General features: G+C 47.4%; 2 protein-coding genes across 2 annotated transcripts in view; both read left to right on the plus strand.

The window, feature by feature from the left end:
* Positions 1-4,768: 4,768 nt before the first annotated feature.
* LOC122099135 (Fanconi anemia group B protein-like) lies at positions 4,769-14,393 on the plus strand. The gene is given in 5 exon segments (XM_042669720.1): positions 4,769-4,871; positions 5,538-5,610; positions 5,703-5,879; positions 6,124-6,604; positions 11,798-14,393. Coding segments are annotated over 5 exon segments (3,399 nt in total). The 3' UTR covers positions 14,363-14,393.
* A 2,395-nt stretch (positions 14,394-16,788) lies between these two features.
* Positions 16,789-18,225, plus strand: part of Crocc (ciliary rootlet coiled-coil, rootletin) — a 42,112-nt gene continuing 40,675 nt past the window's right edge. The window contains exons 1-2 of the mRNA XM_042669778.1: positions 16,789-16,916; positions 17,428-17,569. Of these exons, the coding sequence (XP_042525712.1) occupies positions 16,857-16,916; positions 17,428-17,569 (202 nt within the window). The 5' untranslated portion in view covers positions 16,789-16,856. The remainder of the gene's footprint in view (positions 16,917-17,427; positions 17,570-18,225) is intronic.

Genomic DNA, 18,225 nt, shown 5'->3' on the forward strand with positions numbered 1-18,225 from the left:
ACATTGTCCTTTAGTATCTAAGCTTCTTGGGAAAGTATCTGTCCCCAGGTGGGAATGGTTGCAGACCTGGTTCCTGCTGTTCTCCCCGGCCTTTAGCTATCCTTGAGGGACTCTACCAGAGTTTCCTTGATGTTGATTTTCTCTTCCTTTCTGGGTTTTAATTTCTGGGCTGTTAGCTAGATGTCTGCTGAACCTGTGGACACACAAGCATAACCATGGCCCCATACTTCGACGGTTCCCAGTTTCCAGTTATTATCAGTGTCATCCTTCCACTAGATAGGTTGACATAAAGATGAGTTTTTTCTGCTGCTGAAGTATTGGATGGAAAGTTTAAGTTTTCAAAATTAAGGGTATATAATGCCATTGCTATCTGTTCTTTGGAGGCCCAGTAACATACCTATCTCCCTTTTGTGGATTATAAAGGATTCCTGTAATATAATTGCCACTTATTTAGGAAGGTTTGCAATTTAGTACTGTATGGGCAAGGACATTGACTGTTTTAACAGTAGAGGGAACACCCATAGCAGCGAAAGAAGATGGCTCATTACATGATTCAAAGCTTCTCCAGATAAAGGCGTAGCCCAAATAAAACCTGAAAAGGTGTTAGTTGTGACGTATAAAGTTTGATCGACCAAAAGATGGATTATAACAGGATTTAAACCTATAAGGTTGGTTCCAGGATAAAACGAGGACCAAGTGATTGGCGCACAGGTAGGACAGGCTGAGATAATAGATTGAGCTTGAGTGTGAGTTAAATGAAATTTTGTCTGTTAAGCAGGAGCATAGCATGTGTTAAATTGTGCCAATCTGTAGCTTGAATGTATAAAGTACAATCAGCTGATCAACAAAATCATTGCCCTCAGATAAAGGGTCAAGCAGAGAGAGTGAGCCCTGATATGCATCACAAAAAAGGCGAGGCTCTTCTCCAAACCTTTTGTATCTCAGTAAAGAGAATTAATGCGAGTCATGGACAGTGTCATGGTCTCATTAAAGGAAGAGACATGGCTGTTGGGAAAATGGAGAACAGAAAAGGAATAGGCCGGACTTGATAGTCAACTGGCAAGGATGGTTTATTGAGCATCAGGGCACAAACCTTCCAACAGGTTTGGAGGTTGCGCAAGGGACGGATTTTGGGGTGGGCTTATATAGGACTTAACAAGGAAGCAGAGAATAAGAAAATGGGCTATGGTCTCCTTGGGATCAAGGGCAATGTCCTTGGCCGGGCCTACAGTGGAAGCTGGGTGTGGGGGCTGTTGTCTCCTGGGGGCCAACGTCAGAATGACCTGCCTGTTGACAAGCACATGAGCACACACCAGATGCTTTGCAAATAGGGCAGGACTCAATCCTTCATATTCCATCTTTAGATACATAAAAAGATTGGGTGGAGCCGGGCGCTGGTGGTTCACGCCTGTAATCCTAGCTACTCAGGAGGCTGAGATCTGAGGATCGCGGTTCAAAGCCAGCTCGGGCAGGAAAGACCATGAGACTCCTATCTCCAATAAAAACCACCAGAAAACCGGAAGTGGCGCTGTAGCTCAAGTGGTAGAGTGCTCGCCTTGAGCTGAAGAGCTGAGGGACAGCGCCCAGGCCCAGAGTTCAAGCCCCACAACTGACAAAAAAAAAAAAAGATTGGGTGGAGAAGGGAGAGGCAGATCCTTCAGTGGCCACATACTGTGATGAAAAAAGCGGGCTCATCCTTGAGTAGTTGTGATGGCAAGTGATTCATTTTGCTGTGCAGACTGATAAGGGGAGTTAAGTACGTTTATTTTTGGACCAGAATAAGCCGCCTTTCCCCTTTTACTGCCATCAGTAAACTAGAGAGGCGCTTTTGAAATACGATAACTTTTAACAATTTTTGGCAAAATCCACCGAGTATTTTTTAGAAATGAAAAGTTTTTTTTGGATAATGACATCCCATATGTCCTAGATAATTGGAAAGAGCTGTTTGCCATGATAGATTTTCCTGGTAACTATTTTAGTCTCCTTATATGACATAGGAATAATACAGTCTGGATCTTTACTAGTATAGTTTTAAGCTTTTGTCTCCCTCACTTGACCTATTTTATCCAAATAAGCCTCTAACTTTTTTTTTTTTTGGGGTCCGGTCGTGGGGCCTGAACTCTGGGCCTGAGCTCTGTCCCTCAGCTCTTCAGCTCAAGGCTAGCGCTCTACCACTTGAGCCACAGCCCCACTTCCGGCTTTTCTTTTCTGCTTATGTGGTGCTGAGGAATCGAACCCAGGGCCTTAGGCATGCAAGGCAAGCACTCTACCACTGAGCCACCTTCCCAGCCCCAAGCCTCTAACTTTTTATCCGAGTTATTAGGGAGAAAAATCCATTCTACCCATCCTTCTCCCTGAACTAGTAATCCTGATGAGGAATGTGGGGTAGGAAAAAACAATTGTACTAAAGATTTCAGATCTATACTTTTTTTTTTTAATTGGTCGTGGGGCTTGAACTCTGGGCCTGAGTGCTGTCTCTCAGCTCTTCAGCTCAAGGCAAGCACTTTACCACTTGAGCAACAGCGCCACTTCCCAGGTCTACACTTTTTAACTGGATATTTTGAATATGTTATTCTAGACATTGTAGCTCCTCTTGAGCTTGTGGGGTTAATGCTTGGAGACTATTTTGTTTATTTATTTGTCAGTCATGGGGCCTGAACTCCGGGCCTGGGCACTGTCCCTCAGGTCTTCAGCTCAAAGCTAGCGCTCTACTGCTTGAGCCACAGCGCCACTTCCAGCTTTTTCTGCTTATGTGGTGCTGAGAAATGGAACCCAGGGCCTCATGCATGCAAGGTAACACTCTACCACTGAGCCACCTTCCCAGCCCTTAGGTGCTATTTAAGTCACTATCTCCCTGCAAAATATTAAGAGGTGCTGTAGTTTGTAAGTTGGGTTTTTCAGAGAGGGACGTAGCCAGTTAATATCACCCAGCAACTTTTGAGAATCATTAGGGGTCCTCAAGGCATCTATTCTGATTTGAATCTTCTGTGGGATAATGGCATTACCAGTATTCTGATTCCCAGATAAGAGGCATTTTGGACTTTTTCCTCTGTTATTAAAGACCTGAAACTAATAGTCTCTCCTGCACCATTGTGTAAAGTTTGTCTAACATCTCATCAGGTAAAGCTAACAATATGTCATCCATATAATGGATAATATATGCATCTGGGAAAGATTCCTGCACAGGTTGTAGAACAGCCTCTATGTATTCCTGACATAGTAGGGAATTAAGCATTCCCTGGGGTAGGACTTTCCATTGGTAATACTTTGCAGGTTCTTATTTATGCTTGGGATAGTAAAGGAAAAATTTTCCTTATCCTGTTCTGCTAAAGGGATGGAGAAAAAAAATCTATACATTTACAATCTCTAGGAATCATTACAGTAGAAGGCAGCTCTTGATGTAAAGTCCCCTTGGGCTGAATAACAGCATTTACCTAAGATCTTGAAACACCCACTATTTTCCTGATTATTTTATATATTATATTTTCCTGATTATACTGGAGTATTCCAAGGACTGACTGGAGGCCCTATATGTCCAGGTTTGAGCTGTTCCTGAGACAGAAGGGGCAGCAGTTCAGTAAACTTTTCCTGCCTGACTACCATGTGGTGTTCTCTTTATCAGCTACCTAATGAAACCTACCTACTTAATATACCTTACACTTCCCATTAAAAATGCTTGTCAAAATCTAGTAAGTTGGGGCTGGGAAGGTGGCTCAGTGGTAGGAGTGCTTGCCTTGCATGCATGAGGGGTTCAGTTCCTCAGCACCACCTAAGCAGAAAATGCCAGAAATGGTGCTGTGGCTCAAGTGGTAGAACACTAGCCTTGAGCTGAAAAGCTGAGGGACAGCGCCCAGGCCCAGAGTTCAGGCCCCACCACCGACCAAAAAATAAAAATCTAGCAAGCTGATTTTATAACTCATTGGTTATAATTTGGAAAACACTGTCCTAGAACATTTATTTTTTTTCCTCTTTATCCCAGCTAGCATTAGAGAACACAGGTTCAAAATGAGCCAGGACAAAAGTTGAGGAGAGTTAAGAGTGCTAGACATGAGCCCTCAGTACTGGTTTTCCCCAAAATGCACCTCCCACTCATCTCCCCAAATTCTAGCCTCCTAACCACTTCAAAACCCAGAATTACCTGCTGGGGGGCTGCTGGCCTTTCTGGATACTGGTACACATTTGGAAACAAGAGAGAGACAGGAAAGTAAACCACACTGTTGGGAGTGGGGAAGCAGCGGGAATGGGCAGAGTGAGATGTGACGCGGAGAGGAAGGAGGATAGTAGGTGTAGAGTTGACAGGGCACACAATGAACACAAAAGCCTCAAAAACCAAACATGCTTTACTGAGCCCTGCTCCCTGCGGTGAAATGCCCCTAGAGCCCTTAGGCTACTGCGCACTGGCCAAGCAGAGTCTCAGCAACGGCGCCTGCGCGAGGAGGGAAGCAGGGTGAGCGGCTACCGCCCAGGCCAGAAGCCCAGGCCTGGGGGAGGGGCGGCCCAGGGTGACTCCGGCTGGGGAACGGAGGAAGGGGCAGTCTGCGGAAGCCCACGCCAGGAGCGGAAGGGGGGTGGGGTCGGGCACGGCATGACTCCATGAACGGTCTAGGCCTTCAGCAGCTCCGATATTCTCGGCTGCGACCGCCATGCAGCAGCTACTTGGGAAGCTGTGTGACGCTCGCTGTCCTGCTTGGAGCACCACCGAGGGCACATCAACACATACAGGCTTGTTGTGAGGGGCAAGCTTGGCGACGCCGGTGCTAGGCACCCGATGCTGTTCCCGCCACTCAGGGTGCTCGGAACCAAGCACTGCTGCCTGAGGGAGGCCGTGTGCCGAAGACCCCGATTGACGGACTCTGGACGTCGGGCTGATGGTGCGTGTGTGGTTACAGTCATTTCCTTGCTAGAGGAGCAAGCCGACTGTTTGAAGAAACAAGTTAGCTGCTGTCGTGTGGGGACGGCCATAGACGCGGATGGGACCGAGCTTTGTGAATAAGGTATGGAAGAGTTTGAAGAAACTGAAATGTGGCCACTCAGTCTAAATGGCACCATCTTGATGGATGGTGTGGACTTTCTGAGAACTCTAGAGGAGATCTAGGATATTCTTTGGATTACAGATGTCACGTGAGTTGTTAAACTCCGGCAAAGTCTTGCCCTGGATTGCTTCCACCTTGATTGCCCCTAATTTTCCCCCTAGATGGTTTGCTTTGCTTCTGTATAATACTTTTGGAAGGTTTAAGAATCCTAGTGCTCGCTGCATTCAGGGCTGCGAGTCTTTGGGACACCCTTGCAGTCGCAGGCCTTTTAATAAAGACTCCCCATTTGACCTCTTAAAAGTGTGGCTTCTCTGTATCTCGCGAATCAAATTCCCTAATAACAGAAGTTAGCTGCTGTCGCGTGGGGACGCCCGCGGGCGATGGTGATGGGAACGAGCTGTGTCCATAAGGTATGGAAGAGTTTGAAGAAACAGAAGTTAGCTGCTGTCACACCGCCAGAAGTGGGCTGAGGCTGCAGCATCCATCTTGCCATTCCATACGCAGACCCGCTCCAGGAGCGGGTCAGCGGCCCCGAGATCCCCACTCAGAAGACGAAACGGATTCGTCAAGCGCTCCAGTATAAAGCTGGCCGCCGAGGGCCCGGAGGCCCAGCGCCAAGTACTGTTTCTGGCGCAGTGGAGACGGGCGTGCGGCCCTGTCCCACTTAAGGGGCGCCACCAAGTGCGGCGCGGTGAAGGCCAGCCCGGCGGCCGCCCGCTCCGGGGCCGCGCAGCCATCGGGAAGACACCGACTCCTGGAAGCCCAGGGCTTCGCTCCCGCGGCGCTCAAGGCCTGGTCGGAGCACGCCACTCCTCACGCCGCCCGGCTCGCTCATCTTTGCCTACAGTGAGGCCGTGGAACTGGGCCGGCCATCGGGGCTGGGCGGCCTCCTGGCGCTGTCACCTCACCGCTGGGACGCTGCGGGGCGCGCTGATGTCCGGTGTGTCAGTTGGGCGGAAGGCGCGAAGGGTAAGAGTGGCGGGTGCCTCTGGCCCCGCCCCTCCCTGGAGAATCCCCCAATCGGGTGTGTGGCTGCTCTTCCCGCCCCCCCGCGGGGCCTGCCTCTCGCGTGCTCCTGCCCCGCCCCCAGGCCCGGCTGGGCTCGCTCGTTGGCGGTGGCGGCGGCTGCGGCGATGCGCCAAGGTAGGGGCCATCGGCGCGCGTGCGCGCGGGGAGGGAACGCGGCGGGCGCTCGGGGCCGAGGAGCCCGCGGGGCCCTGCGCTACCCCGCCGTACCCGGCGGCTCCCTGGGTCCCACGCGCCCGGTGCCTCCCATCTCTCGAGGTTTTTGCGGGCCGCCGGAAGCCGCGGCGCCGCAGGCTCCCGCGAGCGCCCTGCTGAGGAACCCTCGCCCCCACACACGCCGCCCGGTGGAGCTGCGGGAGGCCTTTCCCGGGCAAGCCGCCTTCCGAGCCCCGCGCGGCCTTCGCGGCGCTGTCCCGGACGCGCAGGCCGCGGGGCCTGCGCAGCGTCTCCAGGCGGGGCCCGAGGCCCGCGGCCGCTCCGCACGAGCTCCCAAGGCTGAGGGGTGTTGTGACCCCTCTGGCGACCCCGCCTCCCCAGCCCTTCCGGTTTTGTCTGGAGGCTGGGGGCGGGAGGGCCCCGCCGGCCGGCTGCCGACGCCGAGATTTCCCGTTTCCCACGGCGGAGCTTCGAGCCGAGCTCCCGGGGGAGGGGAGCGAGCGGGGGGGGGGGGGGGGGGGTCGCTGATCAGAAACTGCGTTGCGGGAGCGGAGGCTGCAACAGGGTGAGGGCGGCTGTCGAGGGTCGCAGGAAAGGCGCCAGAAGCCAGCCCGGGGCTTCCCACACCCACCTCACCCTTCCCTTCGCTTTGCCTTTCCCCGCCTAGCCCTCAAGCCCCGGGGATCCGATGGGGGACTCAGATAGGCACCCCAGACTGTGGGTCTCCATCCTGGACGACACGTGCCTCACGTGACCCCAGATGGAGTCTGGGAATTGTTGCCTTTTCTTGCCTTCTTTTTCCTGTTTAAGGCAGTTTCTTTTCAGGTTGACTATCCCAGAGCTGTTGCAGGTTTTTTGTTTTGCTTTTAGATTTTGGAATAGCTGCATATAGGCTATATCTTCAGGACTGGACTCAAGTCTAAACAAAATAACATGTTTCATATAACTCATATCCAGGGCAGGGAATGTGGCTCAGCGGTAGAGTGCTTGCCTAGCAAGGCATGAAACCCCGGGTCCGATTCTTCAGTACCACATCAACAGAAAAAGCCAAAAGTGGTGCTGTGGCTCAAGTGGTGGAGTCTAACCTTGAGCAAAAGAAGCTCAGGACACTGCCCAGGCCCTGAGTTCAAGTCCTAGGACTGGCAAAAAACAAACCTTTATCCACATAACACAAAGTAGTGCTATGGTTTTTTAGAATGCCTGCGTTCAATTTGTGTGTGTATTTTGAGTCATGGTTTTTGTGTATATCCCTGTCTTAAACTCTTAATCCTCATCACCACCTCATGAGTGCTGGATTATTGGCATGTGCCATCATGCTGGGCTGCCCCTGTGATTTGACTGTGACCCATCATGAAATCAGATATGTGAACCACTTATGGCATCATGTGGGGACCCGTGGCTTATGCCAATAATCCTAGCTACTCAGCAGGTTGAGATCTGAGGATCATGATTTATAATCAGCCCAATTTTTTTTTTGTTCCAATTAACCAGCAAAAATCTAGAAGTGGAGTTGTGGCTTAAGTGGTAGAGCACCAGCATTGAGTGAAAAAGCCAAGCATGAGTGAGAGGGCCTGAGTTAGCCTAGCTATGTGTGTGTGCGTGCGTGCACACACACACACAAATAGTTTTGGGGATGAGGATATGACTCAAGTGATAAAACATTTGCTCAGCAAGGGCAAGATCCTGAATTCTAACTCTCCAGTAACACCAAAATATCTTTTTTTTTTTTTTTTTTTTTTAAGTTTTGGATTTGGGAGCATTTTAGATTTTTTGGATTTTCTGTATTGTCTCATCATCTAACAACTGTTCATAGAGCATTAGGCCATAGGCACTGTGGAGGTAGCAATGAACAGAGCCAGCTGGGTGCCTACCCTTAGAAGAAAACAATGTAGGGCTGGGAAGTTGGCTCAGTGGTAGAGTGTTTACCTTGCATGCATGAAGCCCTGGGTTCGATTCCTCAGCACCACATAAGCAGAAAAAAGCTAGAAGTGGCGCTGTGGCTCAAATGGTAGAGCGCTAGCCTTGAGCTGAAAAGCTGAGGAACAGTACCCAGGCCCAGAGTTCAGGACCCCCCCCCAAAAAAAAAAAAAAAAGAAAGAAAACAATGTATAGGATAAATGAATACTAGTAGAGATTACTTGAGCTGGGAGGTCAGGGTTAACTGTCTCATGATAACACTTTTGAGCCAAACAGCAGTCCATTATCCAAAGGAAGACAAGCATCCCAGGCAGAGAAAATGCCAGATGCAAAGATCTTGGTGGAGCATGTGTTTGAGGATGCAAGATCGGCATGATTGGGGAGGTTGTACATTCTTGTAATCCCAACATTCAGGAGGATCTTGAATTAGAGGATAGCTCGCACTACATAGTAAGACTGTCCCAAAACCACTGAAACCAAAACAAAGCGATTAAAAAAGAAGAGTTCGGGGGCTGAGACCAGACTCTTGTAGGCTGTGGCAGAACTCTGAACTTCATTTTAGATGTTACTGGAGCCATGAATGGGGGATTAAGTAGAGAAGGGACATGAATTGTATGCAGAATAGTGTGTGTTGGGAGGGGGAAGTCCAGAGTAGAAGCAGGAGACCCCCCCACCCCACCCCAGGAGACAGCAGTCAAAGTAGTAGTTTATATGGCATATATGAGACCAACCGGGCGCTGGTGGCTCACGCCTGTAATCCTAGCTACTCAGGAGGCTGAAATCTGAGGATCATGGTTCAAAGCCAGCCTGGGCATGAAAGTCCCTGAGAGTCTTATCTCCAATAAACCACCAGAAAACAGGAAGTGGCGCTGTAGTTCAAGAGCTAGAGTGCTAGCCTTGAGCTGAAGAGCTGAGGGACAGCATCCAGGCCCAGAGTTCAAGCCCCACGACTGACCAAAAAAAAAAAAAAAGAGAGACCAAGATGGTGCCTAGCACACAGTAGAGGCTAATTAATGGTAATTTTATAAAATTTAGGAACCAGGAAGACCTGGGTCTCTGTAAAATGGGAACAGAACTGGTCTCCTAGGGTTGCTAAGAGAGCACAAATATAAGAAAACACAAAAAGTTCAGATGTAATTTTTGGGGCACAACTCATGGTTGGTTCAATGTTTTTGTTATAATTTCTAGCTAGCATCCAGAAAATAAAGGAGTGTATATTAAGTAAACCAGTTGTCTGCAACTCTCAAAGGTCTAGGGGCTCTTTGTCTAGCCACTGCAGAGAGCCCTGATAAATGTTCTGAGGGTGGCAGAGCCAATCAAGACAATGACTGCAAAGGATGTCTTTATTTCCCTGTAATTATTCACTGAACAATGGCTGAGGAATGAGAAGCAGGCACAGGCTCTAGATTGGACACTTGGAAGAGCAGTAATACTAATGAATAGTAATGACACCAACAAGAATAGCCAACACTTGTCCCTGTGCAGCTGTGTGTAGTAATTAAGGTAACAATAGCTGCTGAAACCTCAGAACCTTCACACAATAGAAGTTTAGTTCTCATTCCTGAAGCCCTGTTGGGTGTTTGTCAGGTGGCTTTCTATAGAGACGTAGAGACCCACACCTTTCCCATCTTGTGGCTCCTACTACTTTAGGGTTTTCTTCCAGCTAGTGGATGGGGAAGGAGAGAATTCCTTGGGAGGTTTTAACAGGCTACTTTGAGCTGGCTCACATTCTTTGTCTTAAGTCTGTTGGTCAGGACTTGATCACATAGCCAAATACTTTTTGATAAACGCACACCATTTTCTGCCATACCACATTTAGGTACACAACATATTTAGGTAAGGATTATCTTATTTAATTCTCATGTTTTTGTCAGGTACCAATTACTCCATGTTACAGAGGAGGAAACTGAAACTGAATTGTGAAGTCACTGCAGGTCTTACCATAGATGATGAGGTGTTGTCAAGACTGTGGGCCATGCAGTCAGATACTGTCATAGTGATTAGGTAATTTAGAGAGGAAAGAAGTTCATTTAGCTCATGGTTCTGCGAATCTCACATTGGTGACTTGATCCCCACTTTGGTGCAGAAATGGTCTTGGCTACATCTGGCAGAGTCCTTGTACTTTATTACAACGTGGTAGAAAAAGAAGATACACAGATGTCTGCAGAAAAGAGCAATAAAGCCGGGTGCCAATAGCTCACACCTGTAATCCTAGCTATTCAGGAGGCTGAAATCTGAGGATTACAGTCCAAAGCCAGCCCAGGCAGGAAAGGCTGTGAAACTCTTATTTCCAATAAACCATCAGAAAACCAGAAGTAGCGCAGTGGCTCAAGTGTTAGAGCGCTAGCCTTGAGCCAAAGAGCTCAGGGACAGCACTCAGGCCAGGGATTCAAGCCCCATGGCCAACAACAACAACAACAACAGAAAGTGGTAGAGTGCTAGCCTTGAGCTGAAGAGCTGAGGGACAGTGCCCAGGCCCAGAGTTCAGGCCCCACGACCGGACCCAAAATAAATAAATAAATAAATAAATAAAAGAAAAAGAGAGAGAAAGAAAGAAAAAAAAGAAAGAGGAAAGAAAATAGCAAGAAGGAACATGACCTTTTCTATAACAACCCACTCTTGTGATAAATAACCCAGTCCCCTGAGAACCCAGGTATTCACCCTCTTGGCCAAATCCTTCCCTCTTTTTTCTAACTGTGTATGTGCACGAATGCATGAGTCTGCACATGCAGTGCAATGCTCTACCACTCAGTAATAACATCCTAGTATATTCCCTTCTTAAATATCCCACTGTCTCTCCACTCTTACATTCTATGGCTCAAGTCCTCGCCTTACAAGTATAGGGCCCTGAGTTTAAGCTTACTCAGTACCATAAAACACACACACATGCACATATGTAGACATATACATAGATATGCATATATGTATATATACATATATGTGTATGTCTACATATGTGCATGTTTCTCTCTCTCTCTCTCTCTATATATATATATGAGCTTTGGAGGGGACAAACTACGTTTGAATGATAACAGATGTTGAAGATATAACATCTAGGTTCCTGTGAGGAATTCAGTTATTTTATTTTCTTTTATTTTTTTATTTTTTTTAAGAATCGGATGCTGGGGATGCAGCGCGCTGGCGGGAGGTTTGGAGTCACAAAATCCTGCAACCGGGTGGGGCTTCCGTAATGTGGCTACATCACCCAGGCATTTGAGAAAGCCCTGAAACTGTGCCTCAGTTTCCTCATCTGTAAATATTAATAGTGCCTATGGCATGAAGACACCGTGTGGAATAAAAGGATGAATCTGAAGTGCTAAGAACAGTACCTAGCACTACTCCCAGGAGAAGAAAATAGTGGCAGTATTTCTTGAGAAAGGAATGCAGCCATTGATTAAAAGCATCAATTGGAATCAGTTTTCATTTGCAAGCTGGATCAATGCAAAGACTTGATTTTTGTTGTTGTTGTCGGCATGGAGCTTGAACTCAGGGACTAGGCACTGTCCCTAAGCTTCACTCAAGGCTACTCTACCATTTTGAACCACAGTGCCACTTCTAATTTTCTGGTGGTTAACTGGAGACAAGAGTCTCACAGACTTTCCTGCCTGGGCTAGCTTCAAGCCATGATCTTAGATCTCAGCCTTCTGAGTAGTTAAGAATACAAGTGTGAGCCTCTGATTGGCAAATGAGCAATGTCATTTAATCAACAAGAAAGGGTCGTGTGTTATAATGGGGAAATCCTTATTTTTCAGTTGTCTAACCAGAATTTTTCAGATAAAATGTCAGCAGAGACACCCATACTACATGTCAGAAAGATGGTATTTGACAGCGAAACCAGAACCTTTGCTCTGAAGTCCACTGGATTCTGTCACATACAGAAAGCAAGTTCTCATTTAAAAATTATATGTTGCAATTGTGTGTCAGATTTCAGAACTGGAATTAACCTTCCTTTTGTTTTGATACAAAACAAAAAATTGAATGGTGTTTTCAAATATTATTTGCTGTTTTTGCACAGCACCAATAAATTTGAAAAGTGTTTAAGTTTTAGTCTAGGCTATGAGATGAATGATAGCATAAGAGTCCATAATGGTCCTTTAGTTTTATGGCAATACGTCAAGACATTCTACTGTATCTCTTCCCAAATTGGCAAAATCATTAGCATATCAACTAATTGGTCTTCTATTCAGTGGGCAGGTGAGATCCAAAATCTAGGTATGGTTTTTTTGGGGCAAATGGAATATACCTCAAAGCTTTTACAATCAGATTATAAAATCTGTAATAGTAAGTTTTGTATGTATTCTCTTCAAAGTAAAAAAATATTAACTGATACCTGTATTATTCCTCCTGCTTATAGTAATGTGGTAACTTATATTCATGTCTGTACAACTGAGATTGTCAACAATCAGTTAAGAATATCTCTGGTTGCCCTTACTCGAAAGAATCAGCTCATTTCATGTCACAATGGAACACTTAAAAGTGTGTGCCAGCTTCCATTTGAAGATCCTTGTACAGTTCAATCTTTGGACCCAGGTGAAGGAAAATTATTTTTCATTGTTTTATTTAGGACCGATCATGCTTGTGCTGTTTCAAAAAAGAACTTTCAGGTTACTGCTAAGTGGAATAAATTTAGCTTAGTACTGGTAGATGACTTCATTGGAACTGGAAGAGAACAGGTACTGCTCCTTTTTAAGGATTCTTTGAATTCAGATTCCCTGTCTTCGTTTGAACTAACAGATCTTGACAAGATAAACTATTCAAGTACACCAGTGGCGTTCTATGAAGATGATTTGTTTAAAGAACAACATAAGAATCGTTGCTTGGTGATTCCACCTCTGCAAAGAAGAATAGAAGTAGGTTTGGGTTTAACTCAGGAATTCAAGAAGCATATCTTGCTAAAGGAAAAATTTATTTTGAAATCTTGCAAAGCTTTAATAAACTTGACTCAAACTGACAGTACGTTAAATGCAGAGGAGGAATGTCTTGTTCCTTTTTGTGGGGAAGAAGAGAATTTTGTCAGTACCTTCAATGAAAAGTTGCCAGATGTTTTTCAACATTCAGAACAGAAAATAGAGAAGATATGGTATCGTATATTGGATGGTAGCTTAATTGTTGGAGTAAAACCCACATCTTCTTTAAAGCTATCCCTGAATGATGTGACTTTATCATTGTTAGTAGACAAATCCTATAACTCCATTGTTCCGGTTATTAAGTGTCAAAATAAGGTGATTAAGTTGAGTATGGATTCTTTCTCAGAACCATACTTAAAGCCACATGAAGTAGGATCTGAGGCAAAAAGGATCAAGTTGAACAAGGAAGAAAGCTTTATTGGTGAACAGCCGTCTAAGAAAGAATGTGAGCAGATAATTACTGGTGTAACATCTCTTTCACCACTTTTAGCACTCAATAAATTTTGTTGTGTCGTGCTACTACAATTTAAAGAAAGAGATACTGATAAGTATCCTGAAGATCGTTTTATTCCATGTGGCAGACTTTGTATAAGTCTCAAAGATCTTTCAAGTGAGAAATACCTACTGACATTTCCAGAGAAGAAACTGATAGAGCACATGGAAGATCTTTTTGCATATCTCACAGTATTGAACAAATACTGTTTTCAACTCACATCATCATCCGGTGGTGCCTTGAATTTAATGAAGATGTGGCTTATAGAATGCATGAACTGTGAAGTCATCAAAGAATTTCCAGAAATGTGCTTTTGTAAAGAGCCAAGAAATGTCTATGGGACTCTCCTAAACTGGAAACCAAAAACACCATTTAAAGGAATTTTAACAATCTATACAAGGAATCAAACAGTTTTGTTCCAATGTCTTCATAATCTTACTAGACTTCTCCCTATCAATTGCTTTTTCCAAAAACTAAAGTCAGGAAGTGAGGATCTCCTAGTTGATCATTTTGCATTAACTTTGGAGAATGAACTAGTCACCCTGGCTTCTTTTTCTACGGTAACCTTACACAATTTTGAAAGCAACTTTGTTCAAAAGTGTGAAGCCAGTAAAGAAAATAGTAGTACCAAGCCTACTTCACCAGAGACAGAGGACAAAATCCATCTGTTCAGAAAGGAATTTGAGAGAGAAAAGAAGAAAATGGTGGAAATGGACCTAAAAATGAGTGGTGCCCTTTATAGAGAAATGACTTTGAAATTAACTGAGATTCAGTTGCAATCAGATTTGGCTGCAGAGAAAATGACTCCTTTTTCATTGACAAAGTTTTGATTTCCTTGTTATATGTCTCTTCTGTAAAAATAAAGTGTACTCTTAAAAAAATCAAATGCTGCAGAGGTTGGAGCAGTGTACATCCATACAAGGTTTAGCTGTGACTTCTCAGGACCCAAAGAACCCAGAAGGACTCTCATGGGAGAGGGTTAGGGTTGAATCCAGAGTTGGTGTTACCTGGAGCCCCATCTAGTACCCTTCCCTCATCCCTTACAACACTGGTATGAAGGCTGAACAAATAAATTCAGTTCCATTCACTAAGCATATCTGCTTGGTGAGCTCTACATGCAGGGGCTGGACAGCGTCGCTCAAGGGTGTTCAGACTCCCTCTACCCTGGCTATGGGTGCTACAGCTTGGAGGTGGAGGATCCTTGTACATTCTCTCTCTTTTCTTCCCTCCCTCCCTCCCTCCCTCCTTCTCTCCTTTCTCCCTTCCTTCATTCCTTCCCCCCTCTCTTTCTTTCTCTGGCTTGCTCTAGCTCTAGCTCTAGCTCTGGCTCTTTTTCTGTACTCTTTTTTTTTTTTTAATAAGGTCTTGTTACCTAAAACTTCCGTCTTATTCTCCTGCCTCTGCCTTCCTAATGCTAGGATTATAGATGTGCATCACCACATTCAGTTTTTTAGTTTCATAGTGGCAACTGCCTGTCTAGCATAGTTTTGTCTAAAGCTGGCTTGCTTTCCATAGCACCTTGGTGGCACTTGGGTTGGCATGCTCTGCTTTTCTAGATTCATTAGTTGAGCATAAGGGATCTGGTCTGAACGGATGTGCGTTTAAATGCATTTATGCTCACCTTGAATAAGTGAGTGCCCCAACTTGCCTGCACCTCAGTGTGCTCACGTGGAAATGGGTTGAGGTAAGGATTTAATGAACTCAGGTGAACTTGCCCCCTAGAATAGAGGGCACCTTGAGGCCAAGGCCTACATCGGGATACTAATGAAGACAGGAACAGCAGTACTAGGACTCACTGCCTGCCTAATGTGGTTCTCAATCCTTTGCCTGACCTTTCAACTCTTTTTGTGCCAGAACCAGGGTTTGCACTCAGGATCTTGGACTCTATCACTGAAGCCACGCCTCCAGTCCAGCTTTTTTGCTGGTTAATTGGAGATAAGATTTTACAGACTTTTCTGCTCAGGCTGGCTTCAAATCAAGATCCTCAGATCTCACTCTCCTGAGTAGCTAGGATTATAGGCATGTGTGCCACAGGCACCAGGCTATCCTTTCAATACTTTTTTTTTTTTTGTCAGTCGTGGGGCTTGAACTCTGGCTGGGCCTTTCCCTCAGCTCTTCAGCTCAAGGCAAGTGCTCTACCACGTGAGCCACAGCACCACTTCCGGTATTCTGGTGGTTTATTGGAGATACGAGTCTCATGGACTTTTCTGCCCAGGCTGGCTTTGAACCGCAATCCTCAGATCTCAGCCTCCTTAGTAGCTAGGATTACAGGCGTGAGCCACTGCTGCCTGGCCAGTACATTTTTTTTTTTTTGTATTTATTTTTTTTGTTATGAAGCAGACCATATTCAATGCATTTTAATCTGCAGTTGCCTGATGTGGGAGGTACTCTCCTGCCCATTTTTGCCAAGGGCAAACTGAGGCTTACAGAGATAATTTGTCACAGGGCATGCATGCTGCCACCTCCTCACTGCACCCACCCTTAGGTGGGACTCCGGAGCTGTGGGCCTCACCCCTGCGCCCCGCAGCCTCAGCTGCAGGGAGGAGCCTGGGAGGACCCGGGGTCAGGGGTTGCATGTTAGATTTTCAAGTGAACAGAATCAGTATTTGTGGAATGCTCACGACATGAACCGGGCACCCTGTCACGTGCTGTTGAAGTGAGGGCCAGTGTCATAAGTGTCTTACTCGCTAGCACACTGAGGCTCAGAGACCCCGCAGCCGTGGGACACACAGCCGGTTCGGGGTGGCCGTGGCATGGGAGTGGGTCCTAGCAGGCTTACAACGGCCCTGCCGACCGCGTTCTTTGCCCTGTACCTGTTGTGTAGAGGCCTTTCCCCAGCACCTGTAAATACACTCCCAGCCGACCGCCCCAGCCGCGAGCCGGGTTCGGGGTCAGCGCAGACGCTCTCGCAGACCTTGGACGCTGGCCTTTCCGGTCTCGGGCTTCTGACCCCGCCCCCTGGGAGGGCGGGGAGAGGAAGGAGGGGGCTGCTTTTCCTCCAAATCCTGCCCCTTCCTTTTCTGCTCCATGCATTCCCCTTTCTCTCTAGGCTCATTCCTTTCGGTTCCCTCCTTTCCCCGCCCTCTGGCTTCCTCCGCCGCCTCCTTTCTGCCCCCGGCCCCCGCTTCCCGCTGCGCTCCCCGCCTCTCCCGCTCGCTCCGGAGAAGTCCCGCCCATGGTGTGGTCACGTGGGAACGCGCCGGATTTAAGCTTAATCTGCCAGTGTCCAGCGCAGCAGCAGCCTAGCTTTGAGGCCACTATCCGTGCTGAGCTGGTTTTGGGGCCCTAGGGACGGGGATTGGGGAGGCCTACAGCCGCCTCCCCATGAACCTGGGGCTAGTGAGCTTGCCTGAGGCCCAGCTGGCACTGGAGGACGTTATCCAGGTGGGTCCCCAATAAACCTGTCCTGCTCAGAGCTGGGAGCAGGTGGGAGGTAGCGTTTGAGGGTGTGTGTGGGGGGGGGGGAGGCGGGGAGGCTGTAGTGGTGGAGTGCACTGGGCCCCAGCTCACAGGAGCATACTGGGTACAGGGTTTTGGCCCCCTTATTCCAGTACTCTGTGGTAAGGGAAAGGGTTTTACTTCTTCATTTGAGAGTTTGGGTTGATCTTTGGCACAGTAAGATTGTCGTTGGATGGGAGCTGGACTGGAGCCCCTAATCCTCTTTGCTGCCCCAGGTGTGGGGTTCCTAAATTGGCCCTCAGGGAGCCATTTTCATTGGGCAGGAGTCTGATAAGAATATGCGCCCAGGGAACTCTTTGTGATTCTAACTCCCAGGCTGGTTCTCCCGAGATCTTCTTGGGCCCACATATTTGGGCCACTGGACTTTGCCTCTTTCCCTCCAGGCCAGGCAGCTCAGGGTCCCAAGTTCCTACAAGTCTTCTCTCTTCTCCTGCAGACACTGAAGAGCAGTGTCCTGGGGCCAGGCCAGGAGAAGGACCTGAGTGTTCAGGACCCAGCTCAGGCCTCCCAACCTGCCAGCCTGCCTGCCTGCATCAGAGAGATTGTCACCCGCAACTTCTCCCAGCCTGAGTGCCCAGGTGCCACCCCCCTTCTCTGTAGTACCCATGTGTCCCTCTTCTCATGCCTCCTTTTTCAGATAAGATGAAAGAGATACTAATGTCAGTTTTGTGAATACTCACCAGGACCCATTTCATGGAGGAGAAGATGGAGGCCAACATATCATTTGCCACTTAACTATCACCCTGTAATGCAACTAGTCCCTCTTGGCTTGTCTACAGCCCTCTGCAAAAACTGAAACACAAATACATGCCTTGTTCCTCCCAAACAGAATGTGGGTGGCTGGGCTTGAGATTACAGTGAGGGGCAGAGGCAGCTCAGCTCACACCAGACTTGTAGAGAGGTCTGACCGCCCTGCTCTCCTGGATAGGCAGTGCATACAACCTCATGCAGACCCTCTCCGGGCATGTGTTTTGGCTTTGGCTGCTGTGCTGGCCGCTGTGCCTATGGTGTTTCGTAACAGTCTGCATGTCTGCTCCCATATCAGGTATCAGGGACATTGGGACCCTATAGCCCCAGAGATGAGAAGGCTTAGCATTCAGCCCAGCTGTGTGAGGCCTGTGGTGTGTGTCCTGTTCTCCCAGGGTTAAAGAAGAGCAGTGGTGGCTTATGCCTGTAATCCCAGCTACTCAGGAAGCTGAGATCTGAGGATCATGGTTCAAAGCCAGCCTGGGAA

The sequence above is a fragment of the Dipodomys spectabilis genome, unplaced genomic scaffold (assembly GCF_019054845.1).
Source record: "Dipodomys spectabilis isolate Male_0828 unplaced genomic scaffold, ASM1905484v1 ptg000504l, whole genome shotgun sequence".
In the NCBI taxonomy this organism is placed as follows: Eukaryota; Metazoa; Chordata; class Mammalia; order Rodentia; family Heteromyidae; genus Dipodomys; species Dipodomys spectabilis.